This window comes from Cibotium barometz, chromosome 52, assembly GCF_041138505.1.
Source record: "Cibotium barometz isolate CiBa-2024 chromosome 52, ASM4113850v1, whole genome shotgun sequence".
Lineage (NCBI taxonomy): Eukaryota > Viridiplantae > Streptophyta > Polypodiopsida > Cyatheales > Cibotiaceae > Cibotium > Cibotium barometz.
The window spans coordinates 7,082,248-7,101,509 of record NC_141097.1 but is presented as its reverse complement, the minus strand read 5'-3'; the positions used below and the strand labels follow the sequence as shown (position 1 = coordinate 7,101,509).

General features: G+C 45.9%; 1 protein-coding gene across 2 annotated transcripts; it reads left to right on the top strand.

Annotated features, from left to right (window-relative positions):
* Positions 1-299: 299 nt before the first annotated feature.
* LOC147608735 (uncharacterized) lies at positions 300-18,502 on the top strand. Of its 2 annotated transcripts, none has more exons than XM_086788458.1 (4): positions 300-408; positions 17,926-18,043; positions 18,182-18,273; positions 18,395-18,502. In XM_086788458.1, the coding sequence occupies exons 1-4, from the start codon at positions 393-395 to the stop codon at positions 18,457-18,459; spliced, it is 291 nt and encodes a 96-aa protein (XP_086644584.1). In that variant the 5' UTR covers positions 300-392; the 3' UTR covers positions 18,460-18,502. The 2 variants fall into 2 exon arrangements, with proteins under 2 accessions (XP_086644584.1, XP_086644583.1); XM_086788457.1 differs by lacking the exon at positions 300-408 and adding an exon at positions 706-844.
* Positions 18,503-19,262: the final 760 nt, after the last annotated feature.

Below are 19,262 nucleotides of genomic sequence, written 5' to 3'. Positions count from 1 at the left end.
AACTTCGCCTTAGACTTGAGAGACTTAGCGAATTGAAACATCATTGTAGCTAAAGGGAAGGAAATCAATTGAGACTCCATTTAGTAGCGATCAAGCCAGTAAGAGCTTAGGAGATACCTTGGGGGACCATAAAAAAAAGAAAACATTTATGTAAATTTGTACATCCACACATACACACACACACATATATATATATGATACGTTAATAATGTACTTTTATAATATTTTTTCAAATATAAATATATATGTATATTTAAACATAAATATAAATATATAAATATATATGTATATTTTTGGACGTTTAAAAGTTTAATAAAATCCAAGAGACGTGTTAACGAGAAATCTGTTTCTGAGGACTGGTTCTGATTCGACGAGGAGAGTTGCGCTTCGAGATGGTATGCGAGAAATGTAAGTGTGTCACGGGCTAGAGAGAGAGAGAGAGAGAGATGGGATTTGTAGCTCAACGTTTTCCAGATCGTTCTCGAACATTCTGTTTTGCGATCAACAAAAAACATCTAAATCATGTAGGGGTCCTAAAGATGTGAGTGCACTTAGCTCAGTCTTTGAACGGAGGTTTTTTTTTTCCCCTTCGGAGGGGGACGGGGAGGGCGAGGGGGGTGGTTGTTGTTGTTGTTGTTGTGTAGAAGCCCAAGAACTGTCCTCACGCATCCGCCCATCTCCAAATGCTCAAGACCATCTGCTTGTGATCTGCTCTATTAAATGCTCTTGTCCGCTGGGTTTGAGACTGCATTTGTGGAAGAACCCCCAGTTTTCTGCACAGTGTGGTGTCAAGCCAACACGACAGGACCTATGTGGAGCGGGCCCACTGGTGAATGCATATCAGGTCTGCTGCCCATCCCAAATGTGCAAGGCCATCTTTGTGTGATGTGCTCTATTAGTTGCTCTGTTGTTAGGTGTGTTTTGGACTGTATGTGTGGAGGAACGTGTCCAGCCATGGTGGTCCTGCCAGGGGATGCAGAATGGACCCACTGGGTGAGTGCATATCAGGTTCACCGCCCGTCCCAAATGCACAAGGCCATCCTCTTGTGATGTGCTGTTGTTGGGGAGTGCTCCAGGCCGGCCAGGTAGGGGGCAGCTAGGTCAACTACGGGGTTCATATGTCTATATATATGAGTATAACCGGCCTCCCTGCCCAAGCCAATCGGCTACACCCACCCTTTCTCCACCGTGCAAGGATGAAACCCGCCAAGTCCTTGACCACAAAGGTGTTAGAATTTATGCATCTCAGTCTATTTGGGATGTGCCTATTATTGGGCATTTTATGTAATTTCTCCTTGATTTATGAAGTTGTGGGCAGTCAACCTGTTCCTAAAGGCAGTCGGCCAGTTCACTTATGGACTATATAAGGAGGCCTCCCATTTCTCATTTTTCTCATCCAATCCCTTGCACAAGTTCAACATTCTCTTGTTGGCCAATTGTCATTGTAAAGCTTAAAGCTAATATAAAAGGTGATCTTGTCCACAAGCTCTCTCTACTCTCTCTCGTCTTGTTTATGCTTCCGCTTGTGTATTCTCCAACATGGTTTCACTCGCTTAGGTTCAGGCTGCTCCATCTTCTGCAAATCTGCCTGCCTTCTCATTCGTGCCTTGCGTTTTTTGCCCTAGTTCCTCCTGGCTACAGATCAATCCCAAACAGTGGCTGCGTTTTCCTAATGTGCTGCGTTTTTTGGTCCAGCCAGCCCTTTTCTTGCTGCTGGCCAGTTTCTTGGCTGCGTTTTCGCCTATAGAGGCAAGCCGGCCAGGTTTCTTGGTTGCATTTTCTTCTTCAGAGGCAAGCGTTGGAGTTTTTTGGTTGTGTTTTTTACTCTGGCATCAGTTGTTGCTGAGTTTCTTGCATGTGGAGTTACCAGACAAGTGGCTGTACATCTCCTTCTTCCTCCACAAGTTCCTGCCCTTCCAGTAGGAGGTTCCCGGTGGTTTCTTGGACTGTTTTGCTACTGTCCAGTCGCCTTCTCTCTCAGGTTTGAGAGGGGGCTGATTGGTTTTGGAGCCTCGCTTCATTGGAAACATAGTTGTTACAAGGCGCGCCTCTAACAGTTCGAGGCATATGAGGCGTTCGATTGCCTGATTGAGGTGTCCACAAAAAAAAAAAAGGTTGGTTTGAGTCTTTAGACGGGAGCTTTAAGGGCCCAAGGCAGCCCCTCTCACACACACTCTCTCTCCCTCATTATCTCCTTCCCTCCCTTAAGCCTTTCTCAAGACCCAAAGTTCAAAGTTCTTCATACCCACTAGGATGAAGATGTTTTTTATACCCACTTTTGGAGCTATCTCTATACTCTACTGGTTTATTTCAGTTTATTTCATTTTACTTTGTACCCTTGAATCTTGATGATGTATCGAGATGATGAGGATGGACTATTTTGGTCTCATAGGTCATTTTGGCCTTTTGCAGACGTTTAATACAGCTTTCTTTCTTTCACACACACACTCTCTCTCCCTCTCATACACACCCTCTCTCTCTCTCTTCCTCAAGGCTCATACATACACACACTAGTCTCTCTCTCTCTCAACTTTCACTATATATATATATATATATATATATATATATATATATATAACAGACGCCTCTAACACGCCTCTAACGTCTCTAAAAAATACAAGTCTTTCGAGGTGCATACCATACTTGCCTCGTACCAAACGCCTTTGACGCCTCTAATAACCATGGTTGGAAAGCACTTGAGAGAAGTCTTTGAGAGTTGAGATCTGTGTTTCTTGTTGTTGTGGATATAGCTTTCCCTTGTATGAGCAAGGACGACAAGTTGAAAGAACCCAACTATGCCCATTGGAAGCTTCAGATGCGGATCTGGTATATCCACAAGGGTTTGTGGGATATTGTTCAGGGCACTGAGAGGAAGCTCGAGCGTCCTCAGAACTCTAGGAGGTGGACTCAGGATCAAGAGGATGAATTTATTACGGAATTACAAGACTGGGAGAATCAGGACTCGAAGGCACATTTTGTGCTTGTGCGGACCATCACAGAGGAGGTCTCACTGGTAGTGTAAAGTGTCATTAGTGCTCATCAGGTATGGTCTAAATTGGAGGATCACTTTGCTCGAGATTCGTCGATGAGGGCGGTTTGTTATTCCCTGAAGGCAGTTCCATGCAGTCGTTCCTCATGAAGGGTAAGGTTATCCATGACCAATTATTGGCTATGGGTGTTGCTTTGTCCTTTGTTCAGCTGGCTGTACTTATTCTCATGTAACGCGCGGAAGCTCTGGGTAGTCTTCTTTCAGCCCTAAACACTCTTGAAAACCTTCTGATGCAAAAACGCACCATCTGATGCAAAAACGCAGGTAGAGAGAGAGTAGAGAGAGAGAGTGAGAAGTGCTGGAAATTCAGTATATACTATGGTACAAAAAGGGTACATATCTTTGCAGCCCTTGGCTGCCCTCTTGAAAAGGTGATAACACACCTAAAATCTGCCCTAGACTAGGATCCTACTGACTCAAACCCCTAGTGGGTTGAATGACTAAAACAAGGAGCAAGGAGCCCTTTTATATGTGATTTTTGACACTTTATGCTGGCCGACTGCTGGTCGGCCAGTTCCATGTCCAACCAATCCCTTTTTGCCCTGCCCGACTGCTGATGGTGGTCCTTGTCTTTGATGCGCATGCTGCCCATCCCCTCTGCTGACGTAAACCGACAGCTCCTCTGGCAGCCAGCATCCACTGTCCCTGCAGCCGACAGACATCTGATCCATGCTTTGCTCCATGTCCACCTCAGATGAGACACCTGAAGCTCCTACATTCTGGTTCTATTGGTTCATAGTCTTTATCTGTTTGCCCCTTCTGGATTTAGTCTTGAGAAGGTCCATGGCATTGCTGATGCACATGACATCCCCCTCTGCTAAACTTGATGACGGGATTCCAACGTGCTCTTGGATGACTGTCATCATCCCCATCCTGTTCCGAAGTCCCTCTGTCATCATCCATCCCTGGCAAACCTTTTTTCTCTGAAAATCCGATCTGTTCTCCAAACCACTCTGTCTCTGATGAAGATCTATGCATCTGGTCTTCCTCTAGTCCACAATCCATTCCTGCCCTGACTCTGAACACCGTCTTGGTCTTCATTCCTGGAACTGAGTCTGGCACTCTCACATCACCCTTGGAGGATCAACCTCCCTTGGGACCGTTCCCTTAGAACCCATCTGGCTCACGGAACTGCCATCCCTATCTGGCACTGTGGAACACCACCAACAAACCTCCTGGGAGTTCTTCCCGATCTGTGTTCTTGCCTTGGGCTTCGAATCCGTGTACTTTCCTGTACCTTGGACCTGTACACCATCATCTGGGACTGAATCAGCGTTTAGCTTTGCTGAGCCTGATGCTCTGATACCAATGTAACGCGCGGAAGCTCTGGGTAGTCTTCTTTCAGCCCTAAACACTCTTGAAAACCTTCTGATGCAAAAACGCAGGTAGAGAGAGAGTAGAGAGAGAGAGTGAGAAGTGCTGGAAATTTAGTATATACTATGGTACAAAAAGGGTACATATCTTTGCAGCCCTTGGCTGCCCTCTTGAAAAGGTGATAACACACCTAAAATCTGCCCTAGACTAGGATCCTACTGACTCAAACCCCTAGTGGGTTGAATGACTAAAACAAGGAGCAAGGAGCCCTTTTATATGTGATTTTTGACACTTTATGCTGGCCGACTGCTGGTCGGCCAGTTCCATGTCCAACCAATCCCTTTTTGCCCTGCCCGACTGCTGCTGGTGGTCCTTGTCTTTGATGCGCATGCTGCCCATCCCCTCTGCTGACGTAAGCCGACAGCTCCTCTGGCAGCCAGCATCCACTGTCCCTGCAGCCGACAGACATCTGATCCATGCTTTGCTCCATGTCCACCTCAGATGAGACACCTGAAGCTCCTACATTCTGGTTCTATTGGTTCATAGTCTTTATCTGTTTGCCCCTTCTGGATTTAGTCTTGAGAAGGTCCATGGCATTGCTGATGCACATGACATCTCACCAAGCTTCCTCCGGACTATGATGTGATTTCTCGATCTTTGTGGTGCCAAGTCACATCCACTCAGTTGAATTTTGATGTTCTTAGCTCTCTACTTTTGGAGGAGCAGTCCGTTCTTGTTTCATAGGGTAAGTTGAAGTTATCAGTCAACAGTTCTTACCAGGCACTTTCCTCAGTCCAGAAGAAAGGTCGGAGTTTACTTCTCGCTGGAAAAGAGAACATCTGTCCAAGGATTGTTTGTCTAAGAAGAAGGACAAGACCAAGGGCAAGGCTTCATCTTAGAGAAAGGTTCAAAGGGCAAAGACACGACACACGATAGTGATACAGATTCTAGTACCACTTCTAGGGCTCCTAGGGTGCTTCCGGCTCAGGAGGACCTAGATGGTATACTTCTATAGTACACGTATAGTTCTCCCCTTTGTGCTTCCAGCCAGAGGAGGCTTGTGGGCGGGAGAGAGGGCTGATTATAGCTCCACTTATTGGTGCATGGAAACCGTGATTCAGAGTTCCAAGCATTAGGCATCTGGCAAGACATGGTTATCTTTTGTGTAGTAGAGATTATGAACTGGATCTGTTTCGAGTTCATTGTTCGAGTTTTTTGGGACGTGATGTTTTCCGTCCACTTTTCGGGATTATGGACGCGGTGTGTCTAGCAGCTCATCATCTATTCTTGGAGTTCATTGCACACTAGTGTGGGAATTCGTGGCCAAGCAAAATTTCTTGTTATTCGTGGTGGCATTTTGTTTGTGATATCTCTCTGTGACGCTGTATGTCTAGAATGAATCTCCCCAGTATGCGCTGGTCTGCTGCCTCAAAGATCTGGCGTAGGGAATGTGGCTCTGTGAATAAAATGGGATATCTCTCTCTGATGGCTGTATATGCTTTGCATCTGCATACATAATGCTCCTCACTCTCCACCTCCTCTCTGCACAATCTGCATACCCTCTCCTCTCGGGGGATCTGTGCTGCTCTGCCAGTCTCGATCTCCAATCGATGTGATGAGACTCTAAGCTGGCCAATAGCTACTCGGGAGCCGTGTGGTAAAAAGCCCTCCATGTATCTAGGCCTCTCTATAAATCCATCATCAGTGATACTCATGAAGTGATCTCTGCAGTATAGCATCTTCGGTGGAAGAGGCTGTGTAGGCGATATCCATGTCTCTCGTGTATAGAGCTGCCGTAGGTCCTGTCTCAATACTCTGTTCCTCTCACTATGAGCGAGACGGATATGTGGTGCATCCCTATCATACTAGAATGGTGGTAGATGATCCATGTCTAGGCCATGCTGTGAGAACCAATGTGTGACCTGTGCATACCATGATCCTCTGCATAGTCACAGGGAATGGGCATTTTTAGACTCGGGAATGTTGGGGATGGCAGCATCTTCCCGTTCCCATTCCCATCCCATGTCACTCTATAGTCACCGGGAATGGCCATTTTGAGGTCTTTTCCGTCCCCATTTCGCGTCCCATGTGACTATGATCCTCTGTCTCCTGCCTCAGCCAGCTGTCTAGATGCCTCAAAAGCTCTGTATGACAATCTGTCCTGTGGCATCTCTTTGAATCTGTCTAGCAGGCATATAGTCTGGAATATGGCCTCTACTATCATAGGAGACGCAGCAAACTCTGCTCGGATAATGTCATGAGGTACTGACGGTTTGCTGCGTATCATGCGTGCCATCATGAGGGCTTGTGGTCTCTTTATCTGTGTCCACCAATGGGTAGCAAGGCTTGGCGCCCATACTGCTGCTCCATACATCAGTACCGGTGTGACTAATGTGTCAAATAGCCACCCCTTTGTCCGGGGCTCCTGAAAATGCCCCTGGTGGCACCGTCTCTTTAGCATAGCCAATGCTGTATATCCCCAAGTCAATCTAGCTTTGGTTGTTGAACCCATGGTGAAGCGCATGGCTGTTGCAGAGAAGGTAACCCCTAGGTACACGTATGATGTCACCACCTCCACCTGCGTCCTGCGAGAGTGAATGTCAGTTGACTCCTGCCCTGTCTTGATGTATGAAAGACCATAACCTTGTTTTTCCCAAGGTTCACAGCAGTAAGACCCCTCTGTGTGCAGAAATCATCGAGTGCATGTAGATGCTGTTGTAGACCTCCGAGAGACTCAGACACTAATACAATATCATCAGCATAAAGCATAATATGTATTGAGGTACTTGCTAGATCAACTCCATCTCCGCCTCCCCGTGTAATGAAGTTAGCCACCTCATCAATGTATAACCCAAATAGCGTGGGGAAAGTGGGCATCCTTGCTTCACACCAATGGTGCTAGCAATAGTCTCGAACATATCTCTTGGGCATCTGACTCACCCAAAAACCTCCTCATATAATGCATAGATGCCCCATGTCATATCTGCTGGTATGCCAAGAGACTGCAGGCGCTGAAAGAGCCTCTCTCGTGGTACTGTGTCAAATGCCTTGCGGAAATCCACAAAGCAGCAATAGAGCTTTCTCGTCCTCACTCTGGCTTGATCAATCATACATCTCAAAGTTAATACATGGTCAGTGGTAGAGAAAGCTCTCCTGAAGCCTGCCTGCCCTGATGAGCGTAAACCTGCTCGCTCAGTATATAAGCTAAGCTCTTGCTCCAACACTGCACCATAGAGTTTGGCCAACACGTGGCCAACCATAACCGTCCTGTAGTTGCTCGGATCGAGCATATCCCCTGTTTTGTGGATCGGCACAATGGTGTGCATCGTCCACTCCGCAGGCAAACCCTCTGCTAGTGCCCTGTTAATCAGGTGTGCAAGAAAAGGAGCCAAAGAATCTATTGCATATGTGAGATGCTCACCCTGTAGGCCCATATGGTCGGCGGCCCGTCCATGCTAAAGGTGGCGGATAGCTTCCTTTACCATAAAGTGGTGAGGCTCCTGTGGCTGAGGTATAGGTGGCTGCTCTGGGGTGTGGTATAGGCCCTCTGCATATGTGTGCCATGTCTGTGGGTCTGCAGTGGGTGTCGGTGTCCGAGGCTCTCTGAAGTGCCGCCATGAGATAGGGCTATCTCTACTTATCAAGAAATGGAAGATCTCTAGTTCCTGTATCTCTGCGAAGGCCCGCCTTTTGTGGCGAGTAAGTCTCCTCACCTCTCTCCTCGACTCCTGCTCTGTGATGGCTCCCAAGGCTCTCTGTATGCGGAGCCGTGAGTATAGGGCTCTGCACTCGTCATCATACCATCTGTACTAGAGCATAGTCCCAGATCTCGCAGGCTCTCCTGAGTGGACACGATGTGGGAAGCTCTGTAATGCAGTCGTGTGTAGGAGTGATGCTAGCTGGGCTGTAATGGTATCCATAGGTGCCAAGGGATCCATGAGCAGGAGAGAGAGAGAGAGAGAGAGAGAGAGAGAGAGAGAGAGAGAGAGAGAGAGAGAGAGAGAGAGTTGCGGGAGAGAGAGAGAGAGAAAGAAAGAAAGAAAGAAAACTATATTAACGTCCTTTAGAGGCCACATCTGACCTATAGGACTAATCAGATACATCCATGTGATTACATTCCACTTCGGGGGCAACAAAATGAAAATAGAGATAAAACTAAAAATAGTTCAAATTCCCTACATGACCGTAGGAGAATCCTAGATAACATGAAGGATTTCTCTAGCAGCTACTCTTCATTACTACCATGTTTGGTTGTCCTGAAATCTGCAATAACAGCTCTACCTCTACGGTAGACTGCCCATTTTCCTTGTTTCCTTGCTTCGTATACTTTATTGAGTTCTTGTTTCTTGTTTTTTAGTTGTGTGGCTGTGAGTTCATCCGCCATCCACACCTTCGTTCCCTTCAGTGACCTTGTTTGCTTCATGACTTTAATTTTGTCTTTCATATCTGCGTACCTCAAAACCACATGTTTTCCTTTGATTGCCACTGATTGAGGGATCTCCAATGTCGATGAAAGGGATAGCTCTGCACAGCTTTCTTTGTAGAATCTCGCATTCCGGGACATAAGTATCATTCGCAATCTCCTTGTTCTCCAATACCTCTACCTGCTCCCAACCCTCTGACAAACCACCCACCCTAATTTCTTTTGCAATCCATTGCTGCTCGTTCTCTTCATTAATCTGTGATATTACTTCTTTAATGAGAATTTCTTTAGGTTGTGGATCAATTAAATTTACCTGTGTGATTTCCTCCCTGTTTTCTTTTTCGTGTTGTCGTTCCTTAATCTGTTTCTCCAGGGTTGAAAGATGTTGTTTTGTTTGATGTAGTTCATTTTGCAAGGCTGAATTTGTTTGCTGAAGATGTTGAATCATGCTCAGGAGGTACCGCTCCCATGGTGATGGTTTTTCATTGGGTTTGGTAGGAGGGGAGATAAGGGTTTCGGAGAAGGTTTTCTTGTTGGCCATGTCAAACTGCTGGACTATTTGAGAGGTTGCTCTTCACGAACCCCACCCTTACCTGCTTGGAGGTGGGTTACAACCCTACCCTACAACTAAGGTGCGCAGGTGGGCAATAGGTGCACAGGTGCGTATGTGAGTAGCAGGAGAGATGGGCAACGGGAAAGAAATGAAATGAAATGAAATGTTATATTAACGTCTTCAAAAGGCCATAATGACCTATGAGACCAAAAGTTACATCATGGTGGATCTGATACAATGTCTGGATAAAAAAACCCAGAAAATGAAAAATAAAGATGATACTACTGGCACCTAGAAAATGAAACTGGAAATGGAAGGTAAACAGAAACCCTTATAGGGTGTGAATATAGTGAGGGAGGGGGGGTATGCTATGGAGGTGAGTGGAATATAGTGAGGGGATACAATATCATGTGGGACGGAGGGGTACACTATGGAGGTGCCTCCATCTCATAATATGTGCCGCATCGGACACTGGCGGATCTCCTCAATATCCTCTGTGGTTAGCACCCTGACTGGGTGTCTTGCATGCCTCGCAAGAATAATCTGAATCCGCCACTGCAACCTCCGTCTATGCTGGGATGCCCTCCTCCGTAGTCGTGGGCGTCTGGACCACCCAAGCTCAATCGCATGATCAATCAGTGTACCTCTGGTGTGGGTGGTATCCATGTCCTGCTGCTGCTGTGGTCCATCTGGCACAGCAGTAGGACATGGATACCGCCCACACCAGATGTACCTCTGGTGTGGGCGGTATCCATGTCCTGCTGCTGCTGTGGTCCATCTGGCACAGCAGTAGGACATGGATACCGCCCACATGAGAGAGAGAGAGAGAGAGAGAGAGAGAGAGAGAGAGAGAGAGAGAGAGAGAGAGTTATGTTGCTGCCTTGGGGGCCTGAGCAAGGGCGGGTGGGAAACGCAGCCCACAGGTTCGAAATGGGGCAGGAGGCGGCAAGCAAGGGCGGGTGGGAAACGCAGCCCACAGGTTCGAAATGGGGCAGGAGGCGGCAAGCAGGGGCGGGTGGGAAAAGGGGCGCAGAGAGAGACGCGCACAGGTTCGAAATGGGGCGGGTGGGAAAAGGGGGCACAGAGAGAGACGCGCACAGGGGTAGGTGGGAAAAAGGGGGCGCAGAGAGAGACACGCACACAGGTTCGAAATGGGGCAGGAGGCGGCGAACAGGGGCGGGTGGGAAAAGGGGGCGCAGAGAGAGACGCGCACAGGTTCGAAATGGGGCAGGAGGCGGCGAACAGGGGCAGGTGAGAGAAATGAAATGAAATGTTATATTAACGTCTTCGAAAGGCCAAAGTGACCTATGAGACCAAAGTTACAACCATGTGACATGTGATACACTATCTGGAAAAGAAAAGAAAGAACTGAAGGTAAGTATCTAGCCCCACAATACATCAGTAGGGGGCATCCGGAAGTAGCAACTAGGGAGAGTGGGAAGCTAATGCTACTAGTCAAAATGGGGTACATGAGTACATGGATACATGAATACATGAATATGGGGGAGTACAAAAGTGACAGTGAGTACAACAGTATATGGCTAGAGTGGTAATCATCCTAGGAGCTGTAGCATGGGTCTCTGCCGGATGGCTTGGATATCTGTCATAGTCAGATGCCTGGTCGGACGAGCCCGATGCCTCGCAATGATGCTCTGAATCCTTCGATGTAGGGGCGGGGGGGGAGAGAAAGAGAGAGAGTGAGAGACTCTTATGATGAGCGAGCACGACCAGAGAAGCAGCGAAGCCCAACACGACCAGCCCATGAGCGCCCGCCGCCGAAGAGAGAGAGAGAGAGAGCCGCACGCACGTAAGACAGAAGAAAAAAAACGTGATGTTGACGTGCGTTTGCCCTTCATTTTTAAACCTATATTAATCAAACTCCCACGTTCACTAACGTTTCCAAACGTTAGTGAACGTTTCAATCGATGTAAACGTTTGGATCCTATCCAAACTGCGTTTGGATGCAACCTTGGTATACTATGAGATCTGCTGGAGGTTTCATTGTCTGCTCCATGTGGGATTTGGCCCACTCTCCAGGATCATCAACTTCTCGGACCAGCGTTGCCTAGGGCTCTTCCTACTCGAGCTCCATCGGCACGAGGACGCTTTCTTGAGAGAGCTTCGGCCCTAGCCACTGCAACCCCTCCCTCTCTAGCCATCCATCACCAGCTTCTTTTGGACCCACGAGGAGGACACCCATACAATGGATCCCATGGACTCACCTTAGGCTGCTTCGGACCCACCTCACTCGAGAGGAAATATCTCGAACTGGGCCTCTGCATTTCAACGTGCCCAACGTCCTTGGTCCCTTGGTTGTCGGCCACGATCCTCTCATTAGTTTTAGATCTAGGACATGCTCCATCACCATCGAGCTACCTTTCCACGTGACGCAGTTGAGGGAGACCTCTCGGCCATACTCATAAGCCCCATGGTTGATATTTTAGAGAGTGGTTTATACTATACCATCTAATGGGGGCTGATACTCTGATATTTCATGTTCCTCGTATTCCATGATGAGATTTCTATGGACAGTTTTGTATCACTCCAGGGGGATAGTTTTGTTATGTTTCTATTTTATTTTTCGTTCCATGATAAGATTTGCCACTACCTTTCCACGTGACACAGTTGAGGGAGACCTCTCGGCCATACTCATAAGCCCCATGATTGATATTTTAGAGAGTGGTATATACTATACCATCTAATGGGGGCTGATACTCCACTGATATTTCATGTTCCTAGTATTCCATGATGAGATTTCTATGGACAGTTTTGTATCACTCCAGGGGGATAGTTTTGTTATGTTTCTATTTTATTTTTCGTTCCATGATAAGATTTGCCATGGACATTATTGTATTACTTTGGTCTCATAGGCCCATTGGGCATAGTCACAAGGGACGGGAAACGGTAACGGGGGACGGGGGATGGGGATGGGAACGGAATGGGGACAGCCATAAGTAGGGAACGGGGACGGGGGAGGAAATGGCACTTGAAAAATACTTTTTAATTTTTTTTTCTACTCTACACTTATCACAAATTTACACTAAAATGGTAAGCTTTTGAGTCATATTAACAAAATACGCCGATCAAAGCGTGAAGGCGTTGACAGTTGATTGTATTAATAATTAAGTAGATACAAAATGAGTCATGACTCAAGAGTCAGGACCAAGCCTTAAGGAGGCACAATACATGGAAGAAGGTGCTGTCCTAAATCTGCAGCAACCAGATTTTGGTGATTTCATCACATACAGTGGGAGAAAAGTTGCATTCGTGCTTCCGCAGTGGGAGATAAAGCTTGGGAGAACAACTGTGAGCATTTTGTGTGCTTTTGGTGCAGTGTTTGCACATTTTGCAGGGAGTCAGGCATTGACAGGTTGCATATTGCTATGGCAACCACAGGTGAGAGCTCTTCGTTGCTTCACATCAAGAAGCTTGAAGGCTCACATAACTATGATATTTGGCAAACCCAGTGCTATAATGTGTTGCTCCAGAAGAAGCAGCACAAGCCTATCAAAGAAAGGGGTGTAATGCCCGCTTCTCTTACTGCTGAAGAGTGGAAAGATATGGATGAGCTGGCAAGATCTACTATCATGTTGTCTGTGTCAGACTCTTTACTTTTCAGCATTCGTGAAGAGAAGACAGCTTGGGGAATGTGGCAGAGATTGCAGGACTTGTATGCCCAGCAAAGTGCCTCAAGCAAAGTGTATTGGTTGAAGAAACTCATAGGTCTTCAGATGAAGGAAGGGGCGTCTATGACAACCCATCTAAATGAGTTTAATGGTATTGTCAGCCAAGTTATAAATCAAAAGTTGGAGTTCAAAGCCACTTTTCTCTTATGCACTTTGCCAGAGAGTTGGGACACATTCAGGACAGCCACTAGCAATTCGAATGCTATGCTGTCATATGCAGATGTTGAGGGTGCTCTTCTTCAAGAAGAGATGAACAGGAAAAACAACTCTGTTGGAAAGTCCAATGCAATGAATGCACGTGGGAGATCCCAGCAAAGGGGAAAAAGCCAAGAACGGGGAAGGAGCAAGTCTCGCTCCAAAAAGGACCAGTGGTCAAAATGACCACACTTAGAGCTGTGTTAGCTTTGGTTGCACATGATGATCTGGACTTGATTCAGATGGATGTGAAGACTGCTTTTCTTCACGGTGATCTCCATGAGGAGATATATATGCAACAACCAGAGGGTTATGCAGTGAGTGGAAAGGAGAAGCTTGTATGCAAGCTGAAAAAGAGTCTTTATGGGCTCAAACAGGCACCAAGGGAATGGTATCATAAATTTGATACATTCATGAAATCACAGGATTTCAGGAGAAGTGACATAGATCACTGCTTGTACACCAAGAAAGCTTTGGATGGCAGTCTATTGATCCTCATCTTGTATGTTGATGATATGTTGATTGCCGGGAAATCTCGTAAAGAGATGGATGCCTTGAAGAAGAGGCTGCATCAAACCTTTGATATGAAAGATTTGGGTGATGCAAATCACATTTTGGGTATGCGGATACTTTGGGACAGAAGGTTCAATATGGACGGGGGGAAGAAGACTAGTACTCCTTTGCCTCCATATGTGAAACTCAGTGCTATGGACAGCCCACAGTCAGATAGAGACAGGGCTGATATGGCCAAGATTCCGTATGCTTCAGCTTGTGGCAGTCTCATGTATGCCATGGTTGCTACTAGGCCGGACATTGCATTTGCAGTGGGAGTGGTTTCTAGATACATGGCCAACCCTGGCAAGAAGCATTGGGAAGCAGTGAAAGGTGTCATGAGATACCTGAAGGGCACACAGGATATGTGCATATGTTTTGGCAAATAGGATGCATTAGTGCATGGTTACACGGATTCGGATTATGCCGGTCATCCAAATAACCGGAAGTCTACTACCGGTTATGTGTTTACATTCACAGGAGGTGCTGTGTCATGGATATCCAGGATGCAGAAGTGCACAGCCTTATCTACTACAGAGGCTGAGTATATTGCAGCCACAGAGGCTTGCAAGGAGGCATTATGGCTATTTCGGTTAGTGGTTGATTTGGGCTATACAGGTGATATTCCATTGTTGCATTGTGACAGTCAGAGTGCCATCCAGTTGGCAAAGAACCCTGTCTTTCATGCAAAGACGAAGCATGTGGATGTGAAGTATCACTTCATCAGAGAGGTGATAGAGAACAAGCAAATTCAGCTTGTTAAGATTCATACGGATGACAACCCGGTTGATCTGTTGACAAAGAGTTTGCCTCTGGAGCGGTTTGCTCATTGCAGACACTTGATGGGCATTGGATGAGGCCAGTTTCAGCCTGGATATGGCCTTGTATATTATCATGTACATGCTGATTTTTCTTTTCCTTTACTTAAGGGCACTTTGCCTTTAAGTGGGAGGTTGTTGGGGTAAAGGCATTATGTCCACCTTTATAGTGTGTACAAGCCCATAAGTTATAGTACATAGTACACTTAGTACATTAATGTACTAAGTGCACTATGTATACTAGTGCAATATACATGTGTGATAGGGGAGTCACACACTCATCTTGGTGAGTTGACTTATCCCCACAACTCTCTCTCTCTCTCTCTCTCTCCCTTGTTTCTCTGTGTATGTCTCCCACATGAATCTCTAACCCTAACTCCCATTCAATATCAAACCATAGTTCACCTCTAAAGGCTCCTCTGACTGACAAACGCAAGAACTGGAATGTCCCTGCCTGCTGCCAACATGTGGCAAGCCATCCACTATCTGGTCCCGGAAAGTCCGCCGCAGCGTATCCACATTCAAGTGGTCATGATATGTGGCTACGGCTGTCCATATCCTCAACTGATCTCCGACGACTTCAGTGCCTAAGATGACTCCATTTGAGGCTTATTTTGGCAGGAAACTAGATGTCTCCCAACTAAGGCTATGCTCAGCAGCCAGGCATCGACTATGAGGACACTTTTGCATCGACAGCTAGGATGGCCACGATTCGGACAGTTCTTGCCCTTGCCTCTCATCAGCAATGGCCGGTATATCAGATGGATGTCAAGTTTGCGTTCCTGAATGGTGACTTGTAGGAGGAGGTGTATGTTGAGCAACCTCCTGGATTTGAGGTTTCGGGCTCCAAAGGTACGCTTTACAAGCTGCTCGGCAGCCAGGCATCGACTATGAGGACACTTTTGCACTGACAGCTAGGATGGCCACGATTCGGACAGTTCTTGCCCTTGTCAGATGGATGTCAAATTTGCGTTCCTGAATGGTGACTTGCAGGAGGAGGTGTATGTTGAGCAACTTCCTGGCTTTGAGGTTTCGGGTTCCAAAGGTATGGTTTACAGGTTGCAAAAGGCCTTGTATGGTCTAAAACAGGCTCCCAGGGCTTGGAACTAGAAGATTGATACTTTTTTTCAGAAGTAGGGTTTCCAGAGATCAGTTGCAAATCTGAACTTGTATCTCTTTCGGGAACGTGGTATGGTCACTTTGATTATCCTCTATGTGGATGATCTTGTTCTCACTGGCAATCATGTGGAGCACATAGCTGTGACGAAGGTTGCCCTGTCAAAGGAGTTTGAGATGACGGATTTAGGCTTACTCCATTTCTTTTTGGGATTGGAGATTTGGCAGACCTAGAGAGGGTTCTTTGTTTCTCAACAGCGATATGTTCATGAGTTGCTGGAGGCCTTTGGGATGGAGAACTGCAAGTCTATTTCATCTCTGATGGACCCGAATACCAAACTTATTGTTCATAATCCTTGTGAGTAGGTTGATGCCTCCTTGTATCGAAAGCTTGTCGGTTCATTGATTTGGTTGCTGAACACTAGATTGGACTCGAGTTTTCTAGTGGGGTTGTTGAGCTCATTTATGCAGACACCTTTGAAGACTCATTGGGATGCAGGATTGCGGATCTTGCGGTATCTGTAGGATACGAAGGATCATGGACTCTTTTATGACATTAGAGGGGGATCGAAGGACCGAGTCAGACTCCGAGGTTGGAGTGACTTCGATTGGGGAGGAGATCCAGACATGAGGAGATCTACTTCAGGATACGGTTTTACCCTCGGCTTAGGAGTGATCTAAGAGGGGGTGTTAGCAGTCATCTCTTGTCTGTACCATATTACACTGTAGGGAGTTAGGACCAGTGATGTGGGTGTGCCTGCCCGTGTGAGGAATCTCCAGTTTTCTCCAGTTTTGTCCAATTCTGTAGTCGTGTGGGGGCAGTATTTTTTCCCTGGTTGGCTGTAGGAGATTGCTGCCAGGAGCTGGCCGACTTGCTTTTTTTGCTGGTCGACTTGATATTTTGCTGGCCGACTGGATTTTTTCCAGTTGTGGGCTATTTGTGGGGCTGTCGGCCTGTTATGCACTGGCCGACTGGCTGCCCCAGCCCATATTTATTGTGGGCCTTGTCCCCCCACTCATTTGTACCGGATATACTAGTGTATATAGTAGAGTTTGACACTGTCTCTCCTCTGTTGCTATTCTGCAGTTTTCTGCTCTCTCATTTCTGTCTCTTTTCCGCTGAATATTCCGACATTGTTCTCTTCTAATCAAGTAAAAGGTTCCACAAATCTTCCCCATGTAACACCTGGGGATTAAGTCACAAGCTGGTGATATCCCCATGGAGCTTCTAAATAGTTGTCCTCAACTAAGAGAAGTCCACATCCTCTTTGGATGCCTTTCATAGTAAGACTTCTAAGGCTGCCTCGCCATAATAAATCCATCGCTTCATAGCTGCCTTGCTATAGTAGAATGGATCAGATCCGTCACCTTTGTAGCTGCCTTGCTATACTAAGCGCCATAATCACCATTTCTATAGCTGCTTTGCTTTAGCGGACACTTCGAAATCTTCATGACTCTTCCTTAGTTGTTCCAATTCTAGTGGATCCATATCATCAAGACCTGGCAACATTGAATTTTGAGATTTTCACATACAAGGTTCACATGCTACACTGTGAGTCTTCCATATCCAATCTCCTGCTTGGAGATGCAAGGTGCTCAACTCGAGATCTTCCATATCCTATCTCCTGCATGGAGATGCAAGTCATAACATGCTTAGCTTGAGATCTTTACATGGCTGTGAGCCATCCCAAGTTGCCTGTTAATGAGTATTCCTTCATACATTCATATGCCCAAAAAACATAATCCCAAGAATTGGGTCAAATGAACACAATGCGCCTATACATAGACCACTTCAACATTTCCAATACTCAACGTGAGCATCATAAAGCATAGATGACAACATAAGCACCTTTGAAGATACACTCTTGATGTTTTACCATGGTCTCATTGACCCGTGTGGTCTTTTTTAAGATGCTAATATAATTTTCTTTCTTTCCTTCCCCCTCCCCCCTTGCTGTAAGGTGGTTGCATAAAGCATAAAGTAACATTTGGAAGCTTGCTGCCAACGTTTTGTGCTATATAAGTATGCCAGTATTTTGCTTATTGTAAGTGATCTACTAGTCTTTTTTCTAGTTGTCTAATGAGCATCATGATGAAACAGTAGTTTAGTGATAATCATTATGTGTAGTAAAGGCTGTAGCAAATCAGGCCTGAGAATTTGTCATCAAAAGATTTTTCAAAGCGCTCTGCACATGGCCAATGAGGTTTTATGCGTGCAGGCCAAAAGAAGCTTTCAAAGGTCATTGTTCCTGACAAATGGAAGGAGGGTGCCACCAACACGACAGAGGGTGGGGGGCGTAAGATCAATGAAAATAAGCTATTGTCCAAGAAAAACAGGTACAAATGATCACCTGCACAAGTGAGACTGGGGTGTGCTGCAAAAGATGTATTGTGTCTTATGTATGCATGTGGGCGTTTCTATCATTTGAGAGTTTTCATGAGCGTTTTTGAATAATAGTTTCATTTTATATACAGATGGACACCGTATGGAACTACAAAGTGCATCATTTGTAAGCAGCAGTTGCATCAAGATGCGAAGTATTGCCAATCGTGTGCTTACAAGAAAGGTAAACTTTTGTTTGGGAAGTGTGTGAAGATCTCCAGTTGTTTGGGTTGTCAAGCGTCCATGATTTCTGTCTTTATATGCTACTGACTCTTATTATACTTGGTTGAGCTGCTATTCTTTAGGTATTTGCGCCATGTGTGGCAAGCAAGTTCTAGACACGTCTGCATACAAGCAGAGCAATGTATAGTAGCATATGGGCTTTCTCAAGAACAGTCCATAGCAAGGCGTGAAGGGGCTCCATAGCAAGGCGTGAAGGGGCTCGACCTCCTGTATATGCTTAGTAGCCTTGGGGCTTTATGTGGTTCAATATTGTTCAAACTGTAAAAAATCTTAAGATAAAACATCAAGAATGATATTAATAGTCTGAGATATTGATTGTTTGTTATTCTAGTGTGGGCATTAGGATGTCATCAGGCTTTGATTATGAGTGGAAATTTCTGAATGTGATACAAGAGGTGACTTATCAAGCTAGATACGTTAAAAAAAGAGTATCTTGACTCGATGATCGTGCCTGTTGTCATACTGCAGTTATATCTTAGGCCATTTTTAGTGTGCTTCATTCTTATCCTTGTTCTATGCTTGAGAGAGATGCATTTTAGGCAGGTAATATCAGCAAATATAAGTAAAGCACATGGACCCTTATCCTGGACTAGTACAGAATGAACTGTTTGCATGTTGTGGATCAATAGAAGGTGCCCAGGCTTTAACTCTACACTATCCCAAGTGTAGTCATGTTTCCTTGAATGACCCAAACATTGAACTTTCAGATTAGCCTTTATCAACCTGCATACTTATGTGTCCAAGGTTTCACGTGGTGGTCTTTGTCAAACGCCAAGTTTTTCTCATTAAGAAGTGAAGAATTATGTTGCTAAGCTGGTTATTGGAATTTTGTGGCCTGTACAGTAGCAGTGCTAAAGTTTATGAAGTTTATTTATTTATTGTAAGTTGGAAGATGCCAGTTTGTAAATCCTTGACTCCACACTATGCGGC